Source organism: Scardinius erythrophthalmus (assembly GCF_964197995.2).
Source record: "Scardinius erythrophthalmus genome assembly, chromosome: 1".
NCBI lineage: Eukaryota > Metazoa > Chordata > Actinopteri > Cypriniformes > Leuciscidae > Scardinius > Scardinius erythrophthalmus.
This window is the reverse complement of record NC_138221.1, coordinates 33,302,109-33,320,077: the sequence shown is the minus strand read 5'-3', so window position 1 is coordinate 33,320,077 and position 17,969 is coordinate 33,302,109. Positions and strand designations below refer to the sequence as shown.

At 37.7% G+C, this 17,969-nt stretch overlaps 1 protein-coding gene across 2 annotated transcripts in view; it reads right to left on the bottom strand.

Annotated features, from left to right (window-relative positions):
* The window catches only part of prkar1b (protein kinase, cAMP-dependent, regulatory, type I, beta), a 64,986-nt gene that overhangs the window by 20,209 nt on the left and 26,808 nt on the right, over window positions 1-17,969 (bottom strand). For both annotated transcript variants that reach the window (XM_081387095.1, XM_081387096.1), the window contains exons 5-7: window positions 10,760-10,821; window positions 8,500-8,546; window positions 497-655 (exon numbers count right to left, since the gene is read on the bottom strand). In XM_081387095.1, coding sequence (XP_081243221.1) covers window positions 497-655; window positions 8,500-8,546; window positions 10,760-10,821 — 268 coding nt within the window. The remainder of the gene's footprint in view (window positions 1-496; window positions 656-8,499; window positions 8,547-10,759; window positions 10,822-17,969) is intronic.

The window sequence follows — 17,969 nt, the reverse complement described above, 5'->3', positions numbered from 1 at the left end:
CAATTGGCTCGTCATTTAAAGGGGTCATGAACTGGCTTTTTCAAAATTTTTAATTATTGTCTGAGGTCAGCTTATGACGTTCGCTTTGTTTTTACATTCAAAAACATCAAAATGAAAAAGTAATAGGCTATTTTCTACCCTGGTTTTGAGCCTAGCTCCTGAAACGCTTTTTATGGGCATGCCGCATTGAAGACTTGGAAGTAAATGCCCACTGCTATGATTGGATAACAGTTTTGCATATTATAATGAGTTTCATGTAGTGTGCGAATCGGTGGGTGGGGCTAAACAGACAGTGTTGAAGATGGCGTTGATCTTCTTCTGCGGAGGCGGTGTTTGATACCATTGATCAGTTCTGAAACTTACAGGATATTCTTATAGTATGATGACCTCTTATATGTCAAAAGCTCAAGGAAAATTAGATTTCTCAGTTCATCACCCCTTTAAAGGGACAGTTCAGCCTAAAATGAAAATTCTGAGTGTGTGAGTGTGTTTCTACCATAAGGATGCGTCGGTAACTGTCTCGGTCTATGCCCCACAGCTTCAGGTCAGTCTTGGCTTTCACAGTAGCAGCTCGAGGAGTTCCATATATCAGAGCCAATTCTCCAAAACTACCACCCTCTCCGATACTGGTCACCCATTCACCGTTTACATACACCTGCGAACAGAAGGAGAAAGATCATTACATATTTCTGTTTATCATACACATGAATATGAATAACTTGTATGGTTAATTGAAGACTAAAGCATTAACTTCCATAATAAATTAGAACATTCGGGGCCACTTTTAGGAATATTATGATTGCCACGACAGTTAAGTTCCCCAAGTTCCCCAAAATTTTCATTACTGGAATGTAAAATAAAATCTAATTTGCATTATAATGGATGTATTCTAAGGGATTGTTTTTTATCAATACTGCTCCCGCAAGAGTATGTACTGCTCCAACTTGCTTCCGCCAAAAATATGTTAGATTATATGTTAGAAAATACCTAGAATATGTTAGAAACATTTTCATATCTCTGTGTCATTCTTTTCTGTGAAATTCACCAATTGCACTTTGATTAAGATGATAAAAACAAACACTTGTTTTAGAATATGCATTGATGACCTATACACAAAAAAAGGGACATTTAAACAAAAAGTAGAAAGGAACTGTTTCAATTTCATGTTATCTGAAAGGACTGACTGAACTCTCGTTTCATACTAATGCTAGTCAAGGGCATTCACAGTGAAGCAGGTGATCTGATAACACACAGCTCGCACCTTCTATCTTCCCAACCTTGGATCCTCTAGGGTGTCTTACGAGGAATTAGATAACACCTTGAGACTCTTTCCCCTGTTTTGTCTTTCATTTTGGCATAACGGTAAGATGCTACCGAAGAGAATATCTCACTGAATCTGTGTGTCAGCGTGTGGTTTTCAACAACCACACGCATAGAAGAGCACAAAGAGCCTCTTTCTCACTTTCCACAGAGACTGATTGGGTTTCACCTGTGGACACACAATCCACTTGTTGATTTTATGAGGGGAGATAATAAAAAAAACGCTAACACACGGGGCAGAAATAAACGCTGGTCCTGCTCGGGCCAGGCGTTCTGCCAGCCATCTAAGACACATTCCACAGGTATCTCTGCTCTCCAGACCGGCCACTCGAGCAGGTTTGGGTCAAAGCCTCCTCAGAGATGGCCAAAATGTCACTTAAGGTGAGAACTTCTTTGCAATAACCCTTCTATCTTCTATACTTCAGTCATTTTATTGGAACAACAGACAAAAATAATGGCAAACATTTAAGGCTGCCGCAACCAAAGACTTTTCCAGTCGACTGGTAGTTGTTCATTTAAGCCATTATTTGACTAATCGCAAGTTTATGATATTAATTCAATTATTTAAATATAAAGGGGGGGGGGGGGTTTAAAATATAAATTTAAAAAGCTTGTACAGCATACCGGCAAAAGTTATGATTATAATTGTGTCGGGAAAAAGAGAAAGAAGACGGTCTGAACATTTTTATTTATTACTATACTAGTGTTTTCTGAAGTAGTATCGGCTGCAAAGATGAAATTGACGACACTGACTCGTCATCTCCACAGTAAAGATGCACCATTAGGGAGAAATGCATGTTACGTTCATCATGCAGCAAGCGCTGTAGTAATTTAGCTTCCACACTCCACATGAACATTTGGATATGTGGCTAATAATAGCTCATTTATCTATGTTAACCTTAAAGCGAGTGGCCATGTAAAGGGCCTAACATTAGGCTACTACTCACATGTTTCAAATGATAATTACCAGGGCTTGACATTAACACCCGCCAACCCGCCAAATGCGGGTGGATTTTGCTCGTGGCGGGTAACATAGTCACTCCAACTAGCCACTTTGGCAGGTTGAATAATTGTAGTCTTTTCAAAAGGCATCTGAAATAAGAGTGACACTACGACGCTACAACTCCCATGAGTATTATGGCTGTCGAATATATATTGGAATAGTTTTAAAAAACAGAATTTCGAAGGTGAAAATTAATATTCGAATTTGGAAAAACGCCCGCGTAGCAGAGGCGCGGCTGTCTGCTTTGCGAGTGGACGCGCTGCCTGAGGGGTCAGGGACAGCAGGTAACAGGAAGATGCTTAACGTTAAACAGAAACATACTAAGGCTTCTGTACTGACTGAATAGATATTGCATGAATAAGGTAGGTTAGATACAGCAGTTTCATGCACTGCAGGCTTCCACTGGTTTGATTATTTACCGTTTCATGTCAAGGAAAAGTTCCGTGCACTGCTCGCTCGGAGCGTTCAATGTCGGTTCTATACTGTAAAACTTAAATTAATGTTAATAATATTTGTTTCAGTCACTGAATGAAGCCTGCTATATAAGAGTCACGAGTCTCACGACCTTAAATTGCTTGCACAAAACTCTTGATAGTCAGTCACTCACTGGCATGAAGTTGGTTTGACGTTGGACGTTCGATATTCGCATATTTAGGGACCGTCTCAAGATTACATGCGACATTGGTATAAACGTTTCTAACTTCAATAGCATTTGAAGACAATGACTTACAGTCATAAAACCAACTGTACACTGTTTATCCAGGTCTCATGTATGATGCACACCTTTTAGATTTTTGATATTTATGACAATAAACTGTTAAATCATATGCAAATATTGCTATGTATTTCACTACTGTATGGGGTCATACACAAAATATGACAATATTTAAAGCTCAATATCATTTGAAGACAATGACTTACAGTCATAAAACTAACTGTACACTGTTCATCTAGGTCTCATGTATGATGCACACCTTTTAGATTTTTGATATTTATGACAATAAACTGCTAAATCATATCTAAATATTGTTATGTATTTCACTACTGTATGGGGTCATACACAAAATAGGACAATATTTTAAAGCTCAATAATGGAATTATTTGTGCATGACCCCATACAGTAGTGAAATACATAACAATATTTGCATATGATTTAACAGTTTATTGTCATAAATATCAAAAATCTAAAAGGTGTGCATCATACCTGACACCTAGATGAACAGTGTACAGTTGGTTTTATGACTGTAAGTCATTGTCTTCAAATGCTATTGAAGTTAGAAACGTTTATACCAATGTCGCATGTAATTTTGAGACGGTCCCTAAATATGCGAATATCGAACGTCCAACGTCAAACCAACTTCATGCCAGTTCAGCACTGAACATTTACTTTTTGTTGTTTTTCATTTAAACCGTTATGCGCAGAGAGCGTGACGCCTCATTCGCGCCACAAGACCTCCAGACGCGCGTAAACGCGTCTTTACATTGACTTAACATTGAAATCACTCGCGCCAGACGCTCTATTCGCGTTTGGTGTGAACGCAGCATGAGGGTGAGGGCAAGAGAGAGAAAGAGTGCCTGCGAGTGCGAGTGAGCGAGCGAGAGTGAGGTCTGCGGTCTTGGCCATTAGTTGATTTACTTGTTTTTGTGTAGGTAATACGTTGTCAAATATGTTTAAACTAAACTTAAATAAACTACATACAAGTAGTTATGTCTCTTTGTATTAATTTGTCCTGTTATTGACGTAATGCGCGTCATTGACAAAATGCGCAACCAGATGTTCGAATAGTTCAAATATAGGCTGTGTTTTTTTTAGAGGGAATATTCGAATGTCATTTTTGAGCAATTTTGACAGCCCTAATGAGTATTACATGCACACAGTGTTGCCTTGCGTTTGCGCGCTAGTAATCGACAACACAGAAACGAAGAGACAAGTAGCTGCCCTGCTGGAGTTACATATGCCGGTAGAGCTGTGTAAAGACATATAATACATAATACATGGTTTTATTTTTAAAAAATTAGCTTTACACACAACCTTATCAGAGCTAATGATAATGACCTGTATTGTTATATATTTAATTATTTATGTAGTCTTGATTTGGGTGTGTACAGTGGTTTTAAAAGGGTTAATCTAGTTCAAGTACATTTTAGCACGCCTAGTCAACTTTTATCAGGTAATTTCACAACAACAAAAATGTGGCTAGTAAAAATGCTGTGTGGCTAGTAACTTTGGAAAACCACTAGCCACATTGGCTAGTGAGCAAAAAAGTTAATGTCAAGCCCTGATAATTACTGTTTGAGGTCGATAATTCATTTGGATTTCTTGCTCGACATAATTACCACATGGGAAAGCCATGTTAACCATCTGTCCGTCATGGACTGCATGACTCCACGGACTGCCGATTCCTGAGGAGTTTGTTTTTCTGCTAATTTTGTTGGCCAAGCCTCTTCTCATTGAATAAAGTTTGGTTGACTATTAGGGGGCAGTCCTAGAAATATGACTTTAAGTGACTGAAAGTGCTTTTTTTTCTTCATGAGAGAGTAAGCGAGCATTAATGAATTCCAAATTTGAACACACTCTCGATTAGCATGCAGTACTAAGTGCTCCAAAGTCACAGGAGATTTATCCTTTCTGCTAATGAGAGACATCACGTCGCATTCAAGACGCATCTTGACATTCCAGCACGTTTGCGTATATGTCTGGGAGGTTTATGGAGCTGAACGTGCTCATGAGAAGACCATCTGTAAACATGTACTTTGCATGCGTTTGTCAGCACTAGTGTGGCGTACAGTGGATTGAGCGAGCGTGGCTCTGTGCTCGGGCTCTCGGCGCTCTGGCTCTGACCCAAGAGCTCGATACGACTCAATCTGATGTGGCAGTGACCCAGTGCTGACTCAACGCGCCCTCTGAGCTCATCCAGAGCAGAGGAGAAATATTAGCACTGATATTTCACACAGCCGATCACTAAGCACATACACAAGTAGAAGAGTCTTGAGACAAGCAAGACTGGTAATAACATGAAGAATATTAAGATACAGTGTTCAGATTCAGTCTGGGTAGGAAAAACAGTTTTTTTTTCTTACTATTAAAAAAAAAAAAAACAGGTTGACCATTCAAAAATGGGCATATTAAAAAATGTCAACGTTAAGTCACAACCATATGACTTCCCACATTTATCAGGGTCAGTAAGACTTTTCTTTCCTCAAAGAAATACTTTTATCCAGCAAGGTTGCATTAAAATTGATCAAAAGTGACAGTAAATACATTATAAAGACAGATTAGGGTTAAACAAATTCCTTTTCAGATAAATGCTGTTCTTTTCAAAATGTCTATTTATCAAAGAATCCTGAAGAAAAATGTATCACCAAATTAGCATATCAAAATGATTTCTGAAGGATCATGTGACACTGAAGACTGGAGTAATGATGCTGACAATTCTGCTTTGATCACAGGAATAAATTACATTTTAAAATATATTCATGTAGAAATCAGTTATTTTACGTCGTAATAATTTATATTACTGTATTTTTGATTACATAAATGCAGTTTTGGTGAGCATAAAAGACTTCTTTCGCAAAAAAATGATAGTTTCTATTCATATTCATTCATGTTTACTATTCACTATTCAGCAACTTGGCATGGTGGTTGTTAGTCTCTTCACATGTAAAGAGATCATTTACATATAGTAGAAACATTCTAAGAGTCAAAGAGAGCGTGGAAAATGCTCATAAAAACTAATCTATGACTTCAAGAAGCCACAACTGACATTATAAATGGACTCTAGGGAAAAAAATAAAATGCTAGAAAAGTGTGGAAAAGGTCCCTTTTAAATAAACAATCATATTTACTGATAAACCAAGAATGGGGGAAGGAAAATACTACAGATTCCCAGGGTGATAAAAGCAAATTCTCAATAAATCATATGCTTCAAAGAAAATCTACTTTAAAGCTTCTTTAAAACAAAACAGGGAAATGGATTCTCTGTGGAGATAAAGACACATCACTTCTCTTGAACTTTATCCATGGCATCTTTGGGAAGGTAAGACAATGGCAGTCAGTGTTCCAGTTTTCTTTAGTGTTAAAAGAGGCCAGTGGGTAAGATTATTATTATTTTTTTTATCATACAGACCTACTATAATATGTAGGTCTATATGATAAGATGTTTCAGAAATTTTCATATCCTAATTGTGTGAACGTCACGGGGTTACATTCCCAGGTTACATTTCAATGCAAAGTCAATAGGGGAAAAAAAACATAATTTTAAATCTTGCACATAAGAGTAAATTGGCATATTTACGCACATTCCCATTTCAAACTTTCATTACTGTACTGATTTTTATTTTAAATATTATTATTTTTTATATTTATGAATTAGCATAAAATACAAAATATATAATTTGAAAAAATAATAAGAATGTGATTTTTTTTTTTCACTAATAAGAATATGGGGGGCTTAATTATCATTGCAACAAATTTTTTTTTTGGTGATTCTCCCCATTACATGTGTTATACTGATAAATAATATTGCAGATGTAGATGAATCAATCCCAGAGTATCTGCTCACTGCTGTGGCGGGCCTTAAAGTGTCCCTATTATGAAATTTTAAAGGTTCCTAATTTTCTGTTGGAGGTCTCCTATACTATGTCTACATGGATCCAACGTCAAAAAACACTTTAATTTTCACATTTCAGCATAACCTCTTTTCTCACAGTGTCTGAAATGGTTGGATAAATGATTGACCCCTAAGCCCCTCCTTTCCGAGAATCTACTCTGCTCTGATTGGTCAGATGGCCCAGTCTGTTGTGATTGGTCTACTGCTTACAGCACGTGTCTGAAAACAAAACATTACCGTAATATGAAATTCAGCTCTGGATCTTCCTCAGCACTTGATATACAGTGTTACGTGAAAGTAACGATGGCGTCAGTTTTAACGTATCAATTCACGCCCAGATTCTCATCCTTTGGAAGTGCATCAAAGTGCATTTAATTTCGCATCACAAAAAACAGCGTCTTCTCGACATGTCGACAAAAACTCTTCTAGGTCTCAGCTACAACTACAGTGTTTGAGGTAGAGACCTGCGCGGGACACATTTTCAGTCCCGCTCCCGCCCGCTCCCGCAAAGATTTGTCATTTTTAGTCCCGCTCCCGCCCGCATCTGTGATATTATGTCCTGCTCCCGCCCGCAAATGCCCGCAAGACGGTAGGCAGGATGTATGTTCACGAACTGTCTCACGAAAGGTCTTGGAAAAAAAAATGCGATTTGTGTCCGTTGTATGTTAACACCTTTTGGCATTTATGGCAGCAGGTAAAAGGTAGTTGATTCCCCTCTCCATCATGCACAACCGAAAAAGACTGCCAAATGTCTGATTTGATGTTTCGTGATATTTTTTTTGTAGTAAATGTGCCTTTCTTTAGAGAAGTGCTTACATCTGAAGCACTAGAGGTGCTCTTTTCCTCGTCCATGCTGTCTATGTTGAACTTGAAGCTTTCGAATTCGAACACGGAGCAACGTGAAGGAATTGTCTCTAAACAAGTGTGCGTGAGATTAGGCCCCGCCCTACCCTAAACGGCAACATCCAAGTTTAGGCTGCTTAAAACGTTATTATTGCTGCCAAACAGAATCTCCCTCACAACTACAAATTATGTACGCTACTTTAATCATTTATATATTTTACTTTACACTCATATTTAATTCGCGGGAGTGCAGCGTATCATCCCACCCGCCCGCACCCGCAAGTGCACCTTCATCATCCCGCTCGCTCCCGCAATGACCTTTTAAAATTTGTCCCGCGCCGCTCTGTTTTGTGTCGGGTCCCGCGGGACTCCCGCGGGAGTGCAGGACTCTAGTTTGAGGGTCAAAGTAGACGTTGTTCGCAAGGCAGCCAATATGGACCATAGGTGGGCTTGAGCAGGAAGTGAGACTGGAATTACTGACAACTCGTTTCAGGCAGTTCAGAATCTGTTCTTTCTTTTGGGAAACAGTAAGTCCATTTATCGTGCACTTTGATCTTTAAAACTTTGCAGACCTTTCACACTCACAAACAGCTGTATTATACACCACATGAGAGGTAGAATCAGAAAAAGCATTATAGGGGCACTTCAGTGAAGTCAGTTTCATGCGTCTATCCTGATAAGCTAGTATGATATGCAGAAACAGGTATGAAACACTGAACTCACATCAACTTCTCCTTGATCAATCACATAGAAGTTGTCTCCTTCATCACCTGAGAAAGAAATGAGAAAGTCGTGAGTTTATTCCAATCAACCAACTTCAGGGAAAAGACTACAGATACAGTACATAAACCTTTTTCCCTCCTGTTTTTTTTTTTCACTGTTTCTGAAAGAAGTCTCTTATGCTCACTATTTAAAATCCATTAATATATGAGCTAAAAGTTAATTCTGCAACCTTTTAAGAGTCCCCACAGATAACAGAAATGGACTAAAACCCACAAAACTCCCATTTTTATTTCATGGGACCTTTAAATTCAGGATGGAAAGGAGGAAAAGATAAATAATTTTGTCTCTTTCCCAGATTCCATCCCTTTCCAACTCCCAATTTCCCAAGAACACATCCGTGCATATCAAAGATAAAAGATGGTACACCACTTTAAAAACGTCACCACCTCCCAGGACAGTGTCATCTAAATGATTCCCAGGCTTCATCTTCTACACCCCATTTGAGAGTTTAATGGACGGTTGGGCGTGCCAGAAGCCACAGGCTCTGATCAACATTTCCAAGTTAAAGGCCATACATAAAGCATTTCTTTAGGTTCAGAGGGTCTTTGAGGTTTAAGTGTGTGTTGAAGTTGGTGTTTGGGATCCTGGTAGCAAGTGTGTGTGTTTGTGTGAGCCGAAGAGTTAAAAGAGTCCGTGATCCGTGCGCTGCCGAGTTCACGCGGGTTCACGGGGCTAATTAACACCGAACACACTAAGCGCTCGTAAATCACACAAGCAATTTATCTTAACACACTCACCGATCGCTAGTGCCCTCTCCCTCTCTTACTCGCCGTCTCTCTCTCTTTCAACCCATTCAGCTCATTTTTCTTAGCATTGTTCCTGTCTTCCTGTCTTTTATCACCTCTGCTCTGAAGTTTCTGTTTTTTGGCCAACAGATCCTTGAGTCACAGAGTGCAGTCAAATATTTGACAAGAACAAAAACACACACATGCACACTTCTACACACACACACACAAACTTTGTACATTCCTAGATCTACTTTTATGGGCAATCTGTCCATGTTAGATAAATGCTTTGAAACTCGGTTTCAAGAATTGCATTGCACAGAGAGTGCAATCTCAATTGCTTTATGAACTCCACATGAAACCAAAAAGAGCTCATTGTTTGACTATAGAAAAAAAAACGCTCATCACCCACCGCTCCTTCTAACCAAAACAATCTGCAATGCATTTGCTCTTTTGATAATGATTTTCTTAGGTTTGCACTGCATGCACTGTATATGCACTGCAAGTACATAAAAGTAATGTAACATTAAATAGAATCGAAAACACAGGTACACAAGTACATGACCACAGACACCTTTAGCTACGCAAGCTCGGTTTCATGTGCCGTTATGTTCCAAAATACTACAATATTAAGAACAATTGGAGTGTACCATAATAGGACCATTTAGATTGTAGTAAAATGATTCCCCAGATGTTACACAACAACTATTAGGTAAACTATTTCCACCAGTATTCCTGTTGTAATTATGGCAAAGTTGCTTGTTTTCCTCAGTTTTTTTTAATTGGAAACTCTGAGTGATTCATTTTGTGATTCCAGAAATTTAAAAAATGTTATGTTTAAAAAAAAAATGAAATTACATTTAAAAAGATGTTGAGGGAGAATTTTTATTTTTTTACATTTACATTTTGATTGAATTTTTTATTTTTTTACATTTACATTTTGATTGATTTTTTTATTTTTTTACATTTACATTTTGATTAAATTTTTTTTTTTTGCATTTCATTTAAAGTTATATTATTTAATATATAAAATATTTTAATATTAATTATATTTATTAAAAATATAATAATAAAATAAAAAATATATATATTATTAAATTATGTAAAATAATAATATAAATTTAAGTCATTCAGACCATTGGATGTTTTCTGTGTGTGTGTGTGTGTGTGTGTGTGTGTGTGTGTGTGTGTGTGTGTGTGTGTGTGTGTGTGTGTGTGTGTGTGTGTGTGTGTGTGTGTGTGTGTGTGTGTGTCCTCACAATTCAAAAATGTAAAACCTAGTGACCCTGACATCACTAGTTAAAAAGCCTTTTTTTGCACAGGTTTTGTAAAGGTTTTTATGAGGGTTATGTTTAGGGCTAGGGTTCCGGTTAGGTGATAGAAAATAACCTGATATAAAAACAACAGAAGTCTAAACTGATGTCCTTACTAATATAGTGTGTGATAAACTACAGGTGTTTCTATATATACTGTACCTTGCTGGATTACCGTTTCCCCTGCGATGTGAGTGACCGGGAACATGGCATCAAATATGTCACTGGGGGGAAAAAAGAGATACATTAGATTATTCTATCATTCAATTATTGGTAATTCAAAAACACAAATACAATACTCTGAATTCAGTTCAATAGTAATATCAGTGTTATCTTTACAGCTGGAATAAAGTGTCAAGTACATGCTGTAGTCACAGAGATCAAACAGCACGGCCATGTCAACGCTACTGTATCACACGCTTCACCTCACGTCATATGGCTTCTTTTCACCATCTCCACAGAAACACATGTTTTACAAAACTGTACACAAGACCACAAACAGTAAATGCTCAATATGTGCTCTTCCCGAGGCACACACCCTCGAATAAGAAACAACCGTGCCTGTGTGAAGGCAAAGAGTGTCGTTAGTGTTACAAGTTTATGACCCTGATAATGCACTTCCATTCTTTGTCTTTTTTCGGCAGCTTCTGGAGTGTCAGTCACTACACATGACCCCTGACTCTGTTCCCACAATACACCTCTCCCGTTACTGCTGCCGGCTGTAAGCAGTGTTTATTCACTTGTGCTGCTGTTGTGTTGTCAATGCCTCTATAGTTGTATTTATGCCATGTTTACATGCTGAGTAAATATACTTGACATCTCCTCAACAAGCCGCATGACTTGAGGAATCGTTCATTTCTGTAATACAAAAAGTGTGGGATGAGTTACTAACTAGTGTTGTTTAGTATTATTTATGAACTATGATAGTATTCATTCATATTTTGACAGTTGATGGGCCAGTGACTTTCATCATCATGAAAGTTTAAGCCTTGCCAATTCATGCACAAGAAGATGAGAAAGGGAACTCAAAATTTGTTACTTGCAGATTTCTGTGCGCAAACATCCGAAAAGCGCGAACAGAAATCCACTCACTGCTCTAGGCTGAACAACTCTTAACTTTAAGGATTAATATGTATTTCATGGCTGGTAAAAAATATTTATGGCTGGTAAAGTCACCAGCCATTGGCAGGTGTGGCAAAAAGTTAGTTTTAGACGCTGAACTAAGACAAACAAAACATGTAGGAACATCAAGCGGTTGTCAAAATAAGTTCCTTTGAGTTCCTTTTTGTGAATATAAAAGTAATTGCATGCACTGTACTTTAGAGGAAACAGTAATGCAATAATTAGAGGCATTGAAGCTCATATTCCAGTCTTGAGAGCAAATAATGGAGCATCTGGTAGGTGGTCTTCAGTCACAAGCACTTGGTTTTAGAAGTTTACTGAGTGTAAAGGATGTTTATTTAAAACGTTCCTCCACGAGAGCGCTCATCAGTTGTCTGGCTGCGGGGATTCCCCGGCACTCAAAGCCATTCACAACCCTGCGGCGTTACGAGACTTACGCTTTCAGAGGGAGATGATGATGACGGCTCCCTGGAGAACTGAACCGCGGCTATTTCAGCGACGTAAAGTGGTTAAAACAACGCTGTGAGTGCCTATTAAACGAACCAGGATGGTTAAGCTCAAAGTATGATGTCACGGAGTATGATGTCAGATGGAGGAAAGATCAGAGGAGAAGTCTTGAGGTAAAGGGAGGGGAAAGGGACTGAGAAGGTGGCCGGTGATGAGCGGTGGTGAGATTGGTCTTGAATTTGAGAAAGGAGTGGGTGGGAAGTGTTTGAGAAGATTGCAAGGTTGGAGGAGGAAAGAAAGCTCTTGTAGCTCAACTAGTGGCGCTAGCAACGACAAGGTCATAGGTTCAATTCTCCAGAAACAAACTACTGGTTCAAAAGTTTGGGGTCAACTTCTTTCTTTTGATCCTGAATTAAATGCATCACTTACCACAATATTTGTACATATCCAATATCTGGACATCTGACCTATGTCTAAACGTGTAGCGATTGGATCATTCTAGTTAGGGAGGGAGACTGACGTAAACACAGACATCGAATACGAGTCATGTCTTGTGAAAGTAAACAGGAGGGACAAAAAAAAAAATTAATAATGTCAAAAGATTGGATCTATGCATAAAACCTCCACAGTCTTGGAGATAAGCAAGCAGATATTTAATAACCAATGCTTATTTCCAAGCCATAAGTTGAGGAAAAAGCCATTTTTATTCTGTTCAACCAACTGTTTGAAATGCACACACAGGATTGTGGGATATCATAGACAGCATCCTTGTGTTTTGGATGCTGGTGTTCCCACAAGGTTATTTTAACCAGCAAGAGCACCAGGGTCAAAAAGATCATGCTGGATGACTATATTTACAGCCGGGTCCAACGGATATACTGGCACTAATGTGCAAAAACCAGTCTGGACCAACATAAGCTGGTGTTTTGAGCAGGGGAAGGAATTAAAAACTGGAGAGGTAGACAGCAACATGAAAGGGAACAGGGGTTTCGTCTGAACCTGTCTACAAATGTGTGGGAGGAGGAAAAGTTACTGAGTGAAAACATAAGTTTTGAGGAGTTTAGAAGGAGATTAGAGGGCAGTGGGATACATTGAAGAACATGAGATGTGTCAGTGTGGATGTTGAAGACACTATGTATGATGTAGTAGAGCGTAGTCTTCTGGGAAAAGCCTGGGTGAGTAAAGTCTTCAAAGTTCACATCCAAAAACCACAAACTGATAGAGTGAGTGATGTTCACTGCTGTCAATGAATCAGCGGCTGATCAGCTGCTGGGTGTGAGAGAAGACGTTTTGTTTGATGACGTACCGCCAATGCAGCAAAATACACTAGCATTCAAAGGTTTGGTTTTTTGATAGTTTTATACTTTAAATTGATCAACAATGACAGTAAAGACATTTATAATGCTATTTCTACTTCAAGAAAATGCTGTGCTTTTGAACTTTCTGATAAAAAAGTCATAAGAAATGTTTCTTGAAATGTTTCCGACCCCAAACTTTTGAATGGTAGTGTAGCTCTAGCGATGTTTTGGGGCGACATACAAGACAGTCCAAGAATTTGGTCTAGTTTACAGCTTATTCTGGTCAATAATCGCTTTAGACAGGAAGAGACTGACCGAAGCTACCAATCAAAGCTTGTGTTGCTTTTAAATGCCACTTAGGGCCAATTATATTTTATTGAAGATACATCATATGAAGGAAGACATGAGATGACATTGAGCGTCTGCACAGCGGTCTGTAAATGACTGTTTTCATGTGCATACGCGTGACCACAAAATCTAATGAGGCTCCTAAATCATCACCCCTTCTTTTCTTCTTTAATTGATTCTCACACTTTCAAAAGGAAAGTGTTAAAAGCACCAACATTAGGTCTCCTTTATTTGTCCACACAAGCCTGAGCCTGCCTTATCCTCGTAAACGTCAAGAGAAAAACACAGCTGAATGTGCAAACTCTTTAACAGATGATATCAAAATTAAAATGTGCACTTTGATTTAAGGCAGCTGAGGTAAAAGGATGTTTTGGAGCACACTGAGAAAAAGGCATACATGTTAGAAACAAAATTAGGGTGAACAAATGATGATAAAATGTTAGTTTTTTTGCGAATTCTTGCTTCAACACTTGAATGACGTAATTTTTACTTAATCATCAGTGAAGTTACATCAGAGGAAGAGGAATGTCTGGTTTAGAGCATCTGATTGTGACACTTAAACCCAGAACGTCTGCATGTCCTCTGGGTGTTTATGTTTCATGTGCAAGTTGAAGCTGCTACACACTCAGTTCAACCCAAGAATGAAAATTCTGTCATCAATTACTCACCATCATATGGAGGCTTGTTTTCTCCACAGAATAAAACATTTTAAAAGATAATTGCGACTTTACATCTCGCAATTCTGACTTTATAACATGCAATTACGCCTTTATATCTCGCAATAATTCTGAGAAATAAAGTCAGAATTATTGCGCGATATAAAGTCGCAATTGCATGTTATAAAGTCAGAATTGCGAGAAGTAAACACAATTCTGACATTATATCATACAATTCTGAGATAAAGAGATGGAAACTCGCAGTTGTGAGAAAAAAAGTCTGAATTGTGAGATAAAAAGACGCAATTACCTTTTTTACTTTTGATTCTGTGGCCGAAACAAGCTTCCATACCATCATATCGTTACAAACCCATAAAACTTTCGTTTACCTTCAGAGCACGAATTAAGATATTTTTAATGAAATCTGAGAGATTTCTGTCCCTCCATTTAGAGTTTATTAAACAAAAACTCTATGTATGTTCACTGATCAATGTTTATATGTGAATATAACTGTTTATATTCCCATATAAACTGTTTACTGCCTACTTTATAAGACTATTTGCACATGTACTATATTTAGTATGAACAGGTATAAAAAAACACTAAGAAGTCACATCTCACTGCAACAAGAGTGAAACTTCAGTGTATAGAAAAAACAAGGACTGAATTGTTCACTTAAAAGAATGGCTTTATGGTAATTTATGGGTGAAACATATTAGGTGCCAAGTGTAAGCTGACTAAGTTTGTAGACAAAATGAATTATGTGATACGAACTGCACTATCTAATGATTTCATTACATCTGAATAAACAAAATGCATTTCATGACAGGCTGTGTGCATTTCAATTATTTTACACTATTTTTATATTTTTGAAAGAAAAGTCTCTTATTCTCACCAAGACTGCCTTTATTTGATCAAAAATACAGTAAAATCTATTTTTACTATTTAAAATAACTGCTTTCTATTTGAATATATAGTAAAATGTAATTTATTTCTGTGATCAAAGCTGAATTTTCAGCATCATTACTTGTCTTCAGTGTCACATGATCCTTCTGAAATCCTTCTAATATGATGATTTATTCAGAAACATTTCTGATTATTATGAATTGTGATTATTATTATTATTAATGCTAAACATTTTCATCGTACAATGATGCATCGTACTATGGTAGTTTTCAGGATTCTTTGATCAACAGAAAGAACATCATTTATTTGCTATAGAAATCTTAGAAAATGCACATTTACATTGACACAATGCACTTGACTTTTGTCTTTCTGTGTTCAAAATACTTTTTAAACTGCATTTTGTGCCATACAATACGTCCCACATAAACAACTCGACAATTCTCAGGGCCAAAAACGGCAAAACATCCACATGCGAATGTGTTTATGAAGTGCCGACCCTGTTTCACAACAGATAGAAAGGGACAAAGTCAGACTGATAAAGCGTCATTAACAACTTCGCTCGGGATTATCAGTGATTTCCCTGTATCAGTATCACTGTAGGGTGGAGAAAAGCACATCCACTTAACATAAACGTATATAAACACACACACACACACACACACACACACACACACACACACACACACACACACACACACACACACACACTGCTCTTATCAATCATGAGGAGCAGACGTGTAGATCTGTTTATCCACACTGCAAAGGGTTGCTATGATGAGGCAGGGAAAACCCAGTTTAATTGGCCACGAGCTACGTGTTTTTATGTGTAACATCGCAGCTGTTTTGGACACACTTTTTCCTTTGGGATCCATCTGTCTGTCTGAGCTTGGAGTATGCAGTCTATCTGTCTAGTCTGTACGTCTGTCTATCTCCCAGTCCGTCTGTCTTGCTTCAGTGATGGATGGATTCATCGACAGTAACACCCACCAAGCCAAAGGAGTCAAGCTCGAATGATTAGCTGGCTGTCAGAAGCATCTATTAAATGTAATTTAATCAGCCTCTTAAAAGCAAAATGAATGAATATTTATAGTGTTGATGAGGCAAGCATCAGTGTTACCCAAAGAGTACCAGCCAATGAGGTTTAACGGCGAGTGTGCCGACCTCATCCTGCACGAAACACACAAAAACACCTCACACGTTGAGGAAAACCAGCTGAAGTAGACAGTGGACTTTGAGGCAGGAAAAAGAAAGAATGCAGGAATGTTTGGGAGGGAGGAAAGACAGCAGAACAACAGGAGGAAGCCAGAGGAAAAGAGAGCCAGACTGGGATGGAGGGAAGGAGAAACAATGGTAATAATTGTCAGTTTAAGACAGTCGAATCCACTGTTAAGCTTCGGCATACAAAAGAAAATCAACACGACACCAGTGAGATTAAAAGTAGAGCAAATGGAGACTTTTATTCAAAGTCTCAACAGAATCTCAATAGAAAACATTGTAGCAGTATTTCACAACATTAGTGTTTTACTAAAGTTTTGATCAAATAAAAATAGAGTTTTGGCGAGCATTAAAGACTTGTTTCCAAATTATTCAAAAATCTTACTGACCCCAAGCTTTTGAACGGTAGTTTCACTCACTGTATGTCAACAACTGATTGATTTTTGTTTTGTTTTTTGTTTGACTGAACAATCGATTTTATTTCTCCTAAGGAATTTAAGACAAATTTAAGTCAATGTTGATACTTGGTCAAACCCACATTAATTCTCCTGAAATATGAAAGATCAACATCTGAGCAATACGGTTTCCTTCCAGGTCAGTATGATATTGCAAAATGGAAAAATTTGATAAATACTAAGCGTTTGTGTATCCTTGCATATTTGGCACACATTATCAAGTTAAAAAGTTCAGATTATGACACTGTCCAAAAAAAAGGTCAATAAATCAAACTGGGGAAATCCAAATGTCTCTCCTCACATTTTATTATATGCCAATTTCATGATTGATATAGCAGATTAACAGTATAGTATGCAGTAAACTTTTTCTTTCAAGCATACATTTCTACCTTTTGGGTTTTTTCTCTTCTATGGTTTAAACCTACAGCATTTGGGTTATGGATCTTCTTTAACCACTTAACCTCTCTCTTCCACGCAATTATTTCTCTTTCTCTATTGGTTTAAGTACAAGTGTTTAGAAATAAAAAATATATTTAGTGTGTGAATCTCACACGAAATGTCAAGGTTTTCACCTCATTTATTTTTTCCATCATACAACTATTTTTGTTGTGAATAAACTTGGTTGATGCTGAAAAAGAAGATGTTCAGACAGGATGATAAGGGGATAGGTTGTCATCAAAATAAATATTTAAAAATAAATAAATCTTAAAGGCACTTAAAGAGGTCTTGATTTTGGGTTCATGCTTGAATGTTCAAAAAACACATTATTTTACACATATTTGACATTGTTGCAGCACCTGTCTAGACAGTCTGTCCGTAACGCTCAGGGGTGTGTTTCCCAAAAGCATCGTTAGCCAACTATGGTCACAAGTTCCGTCGTTATATAGTTCAACAAGTCAGTGTTTCCCGAAAACATAGTTCCAAC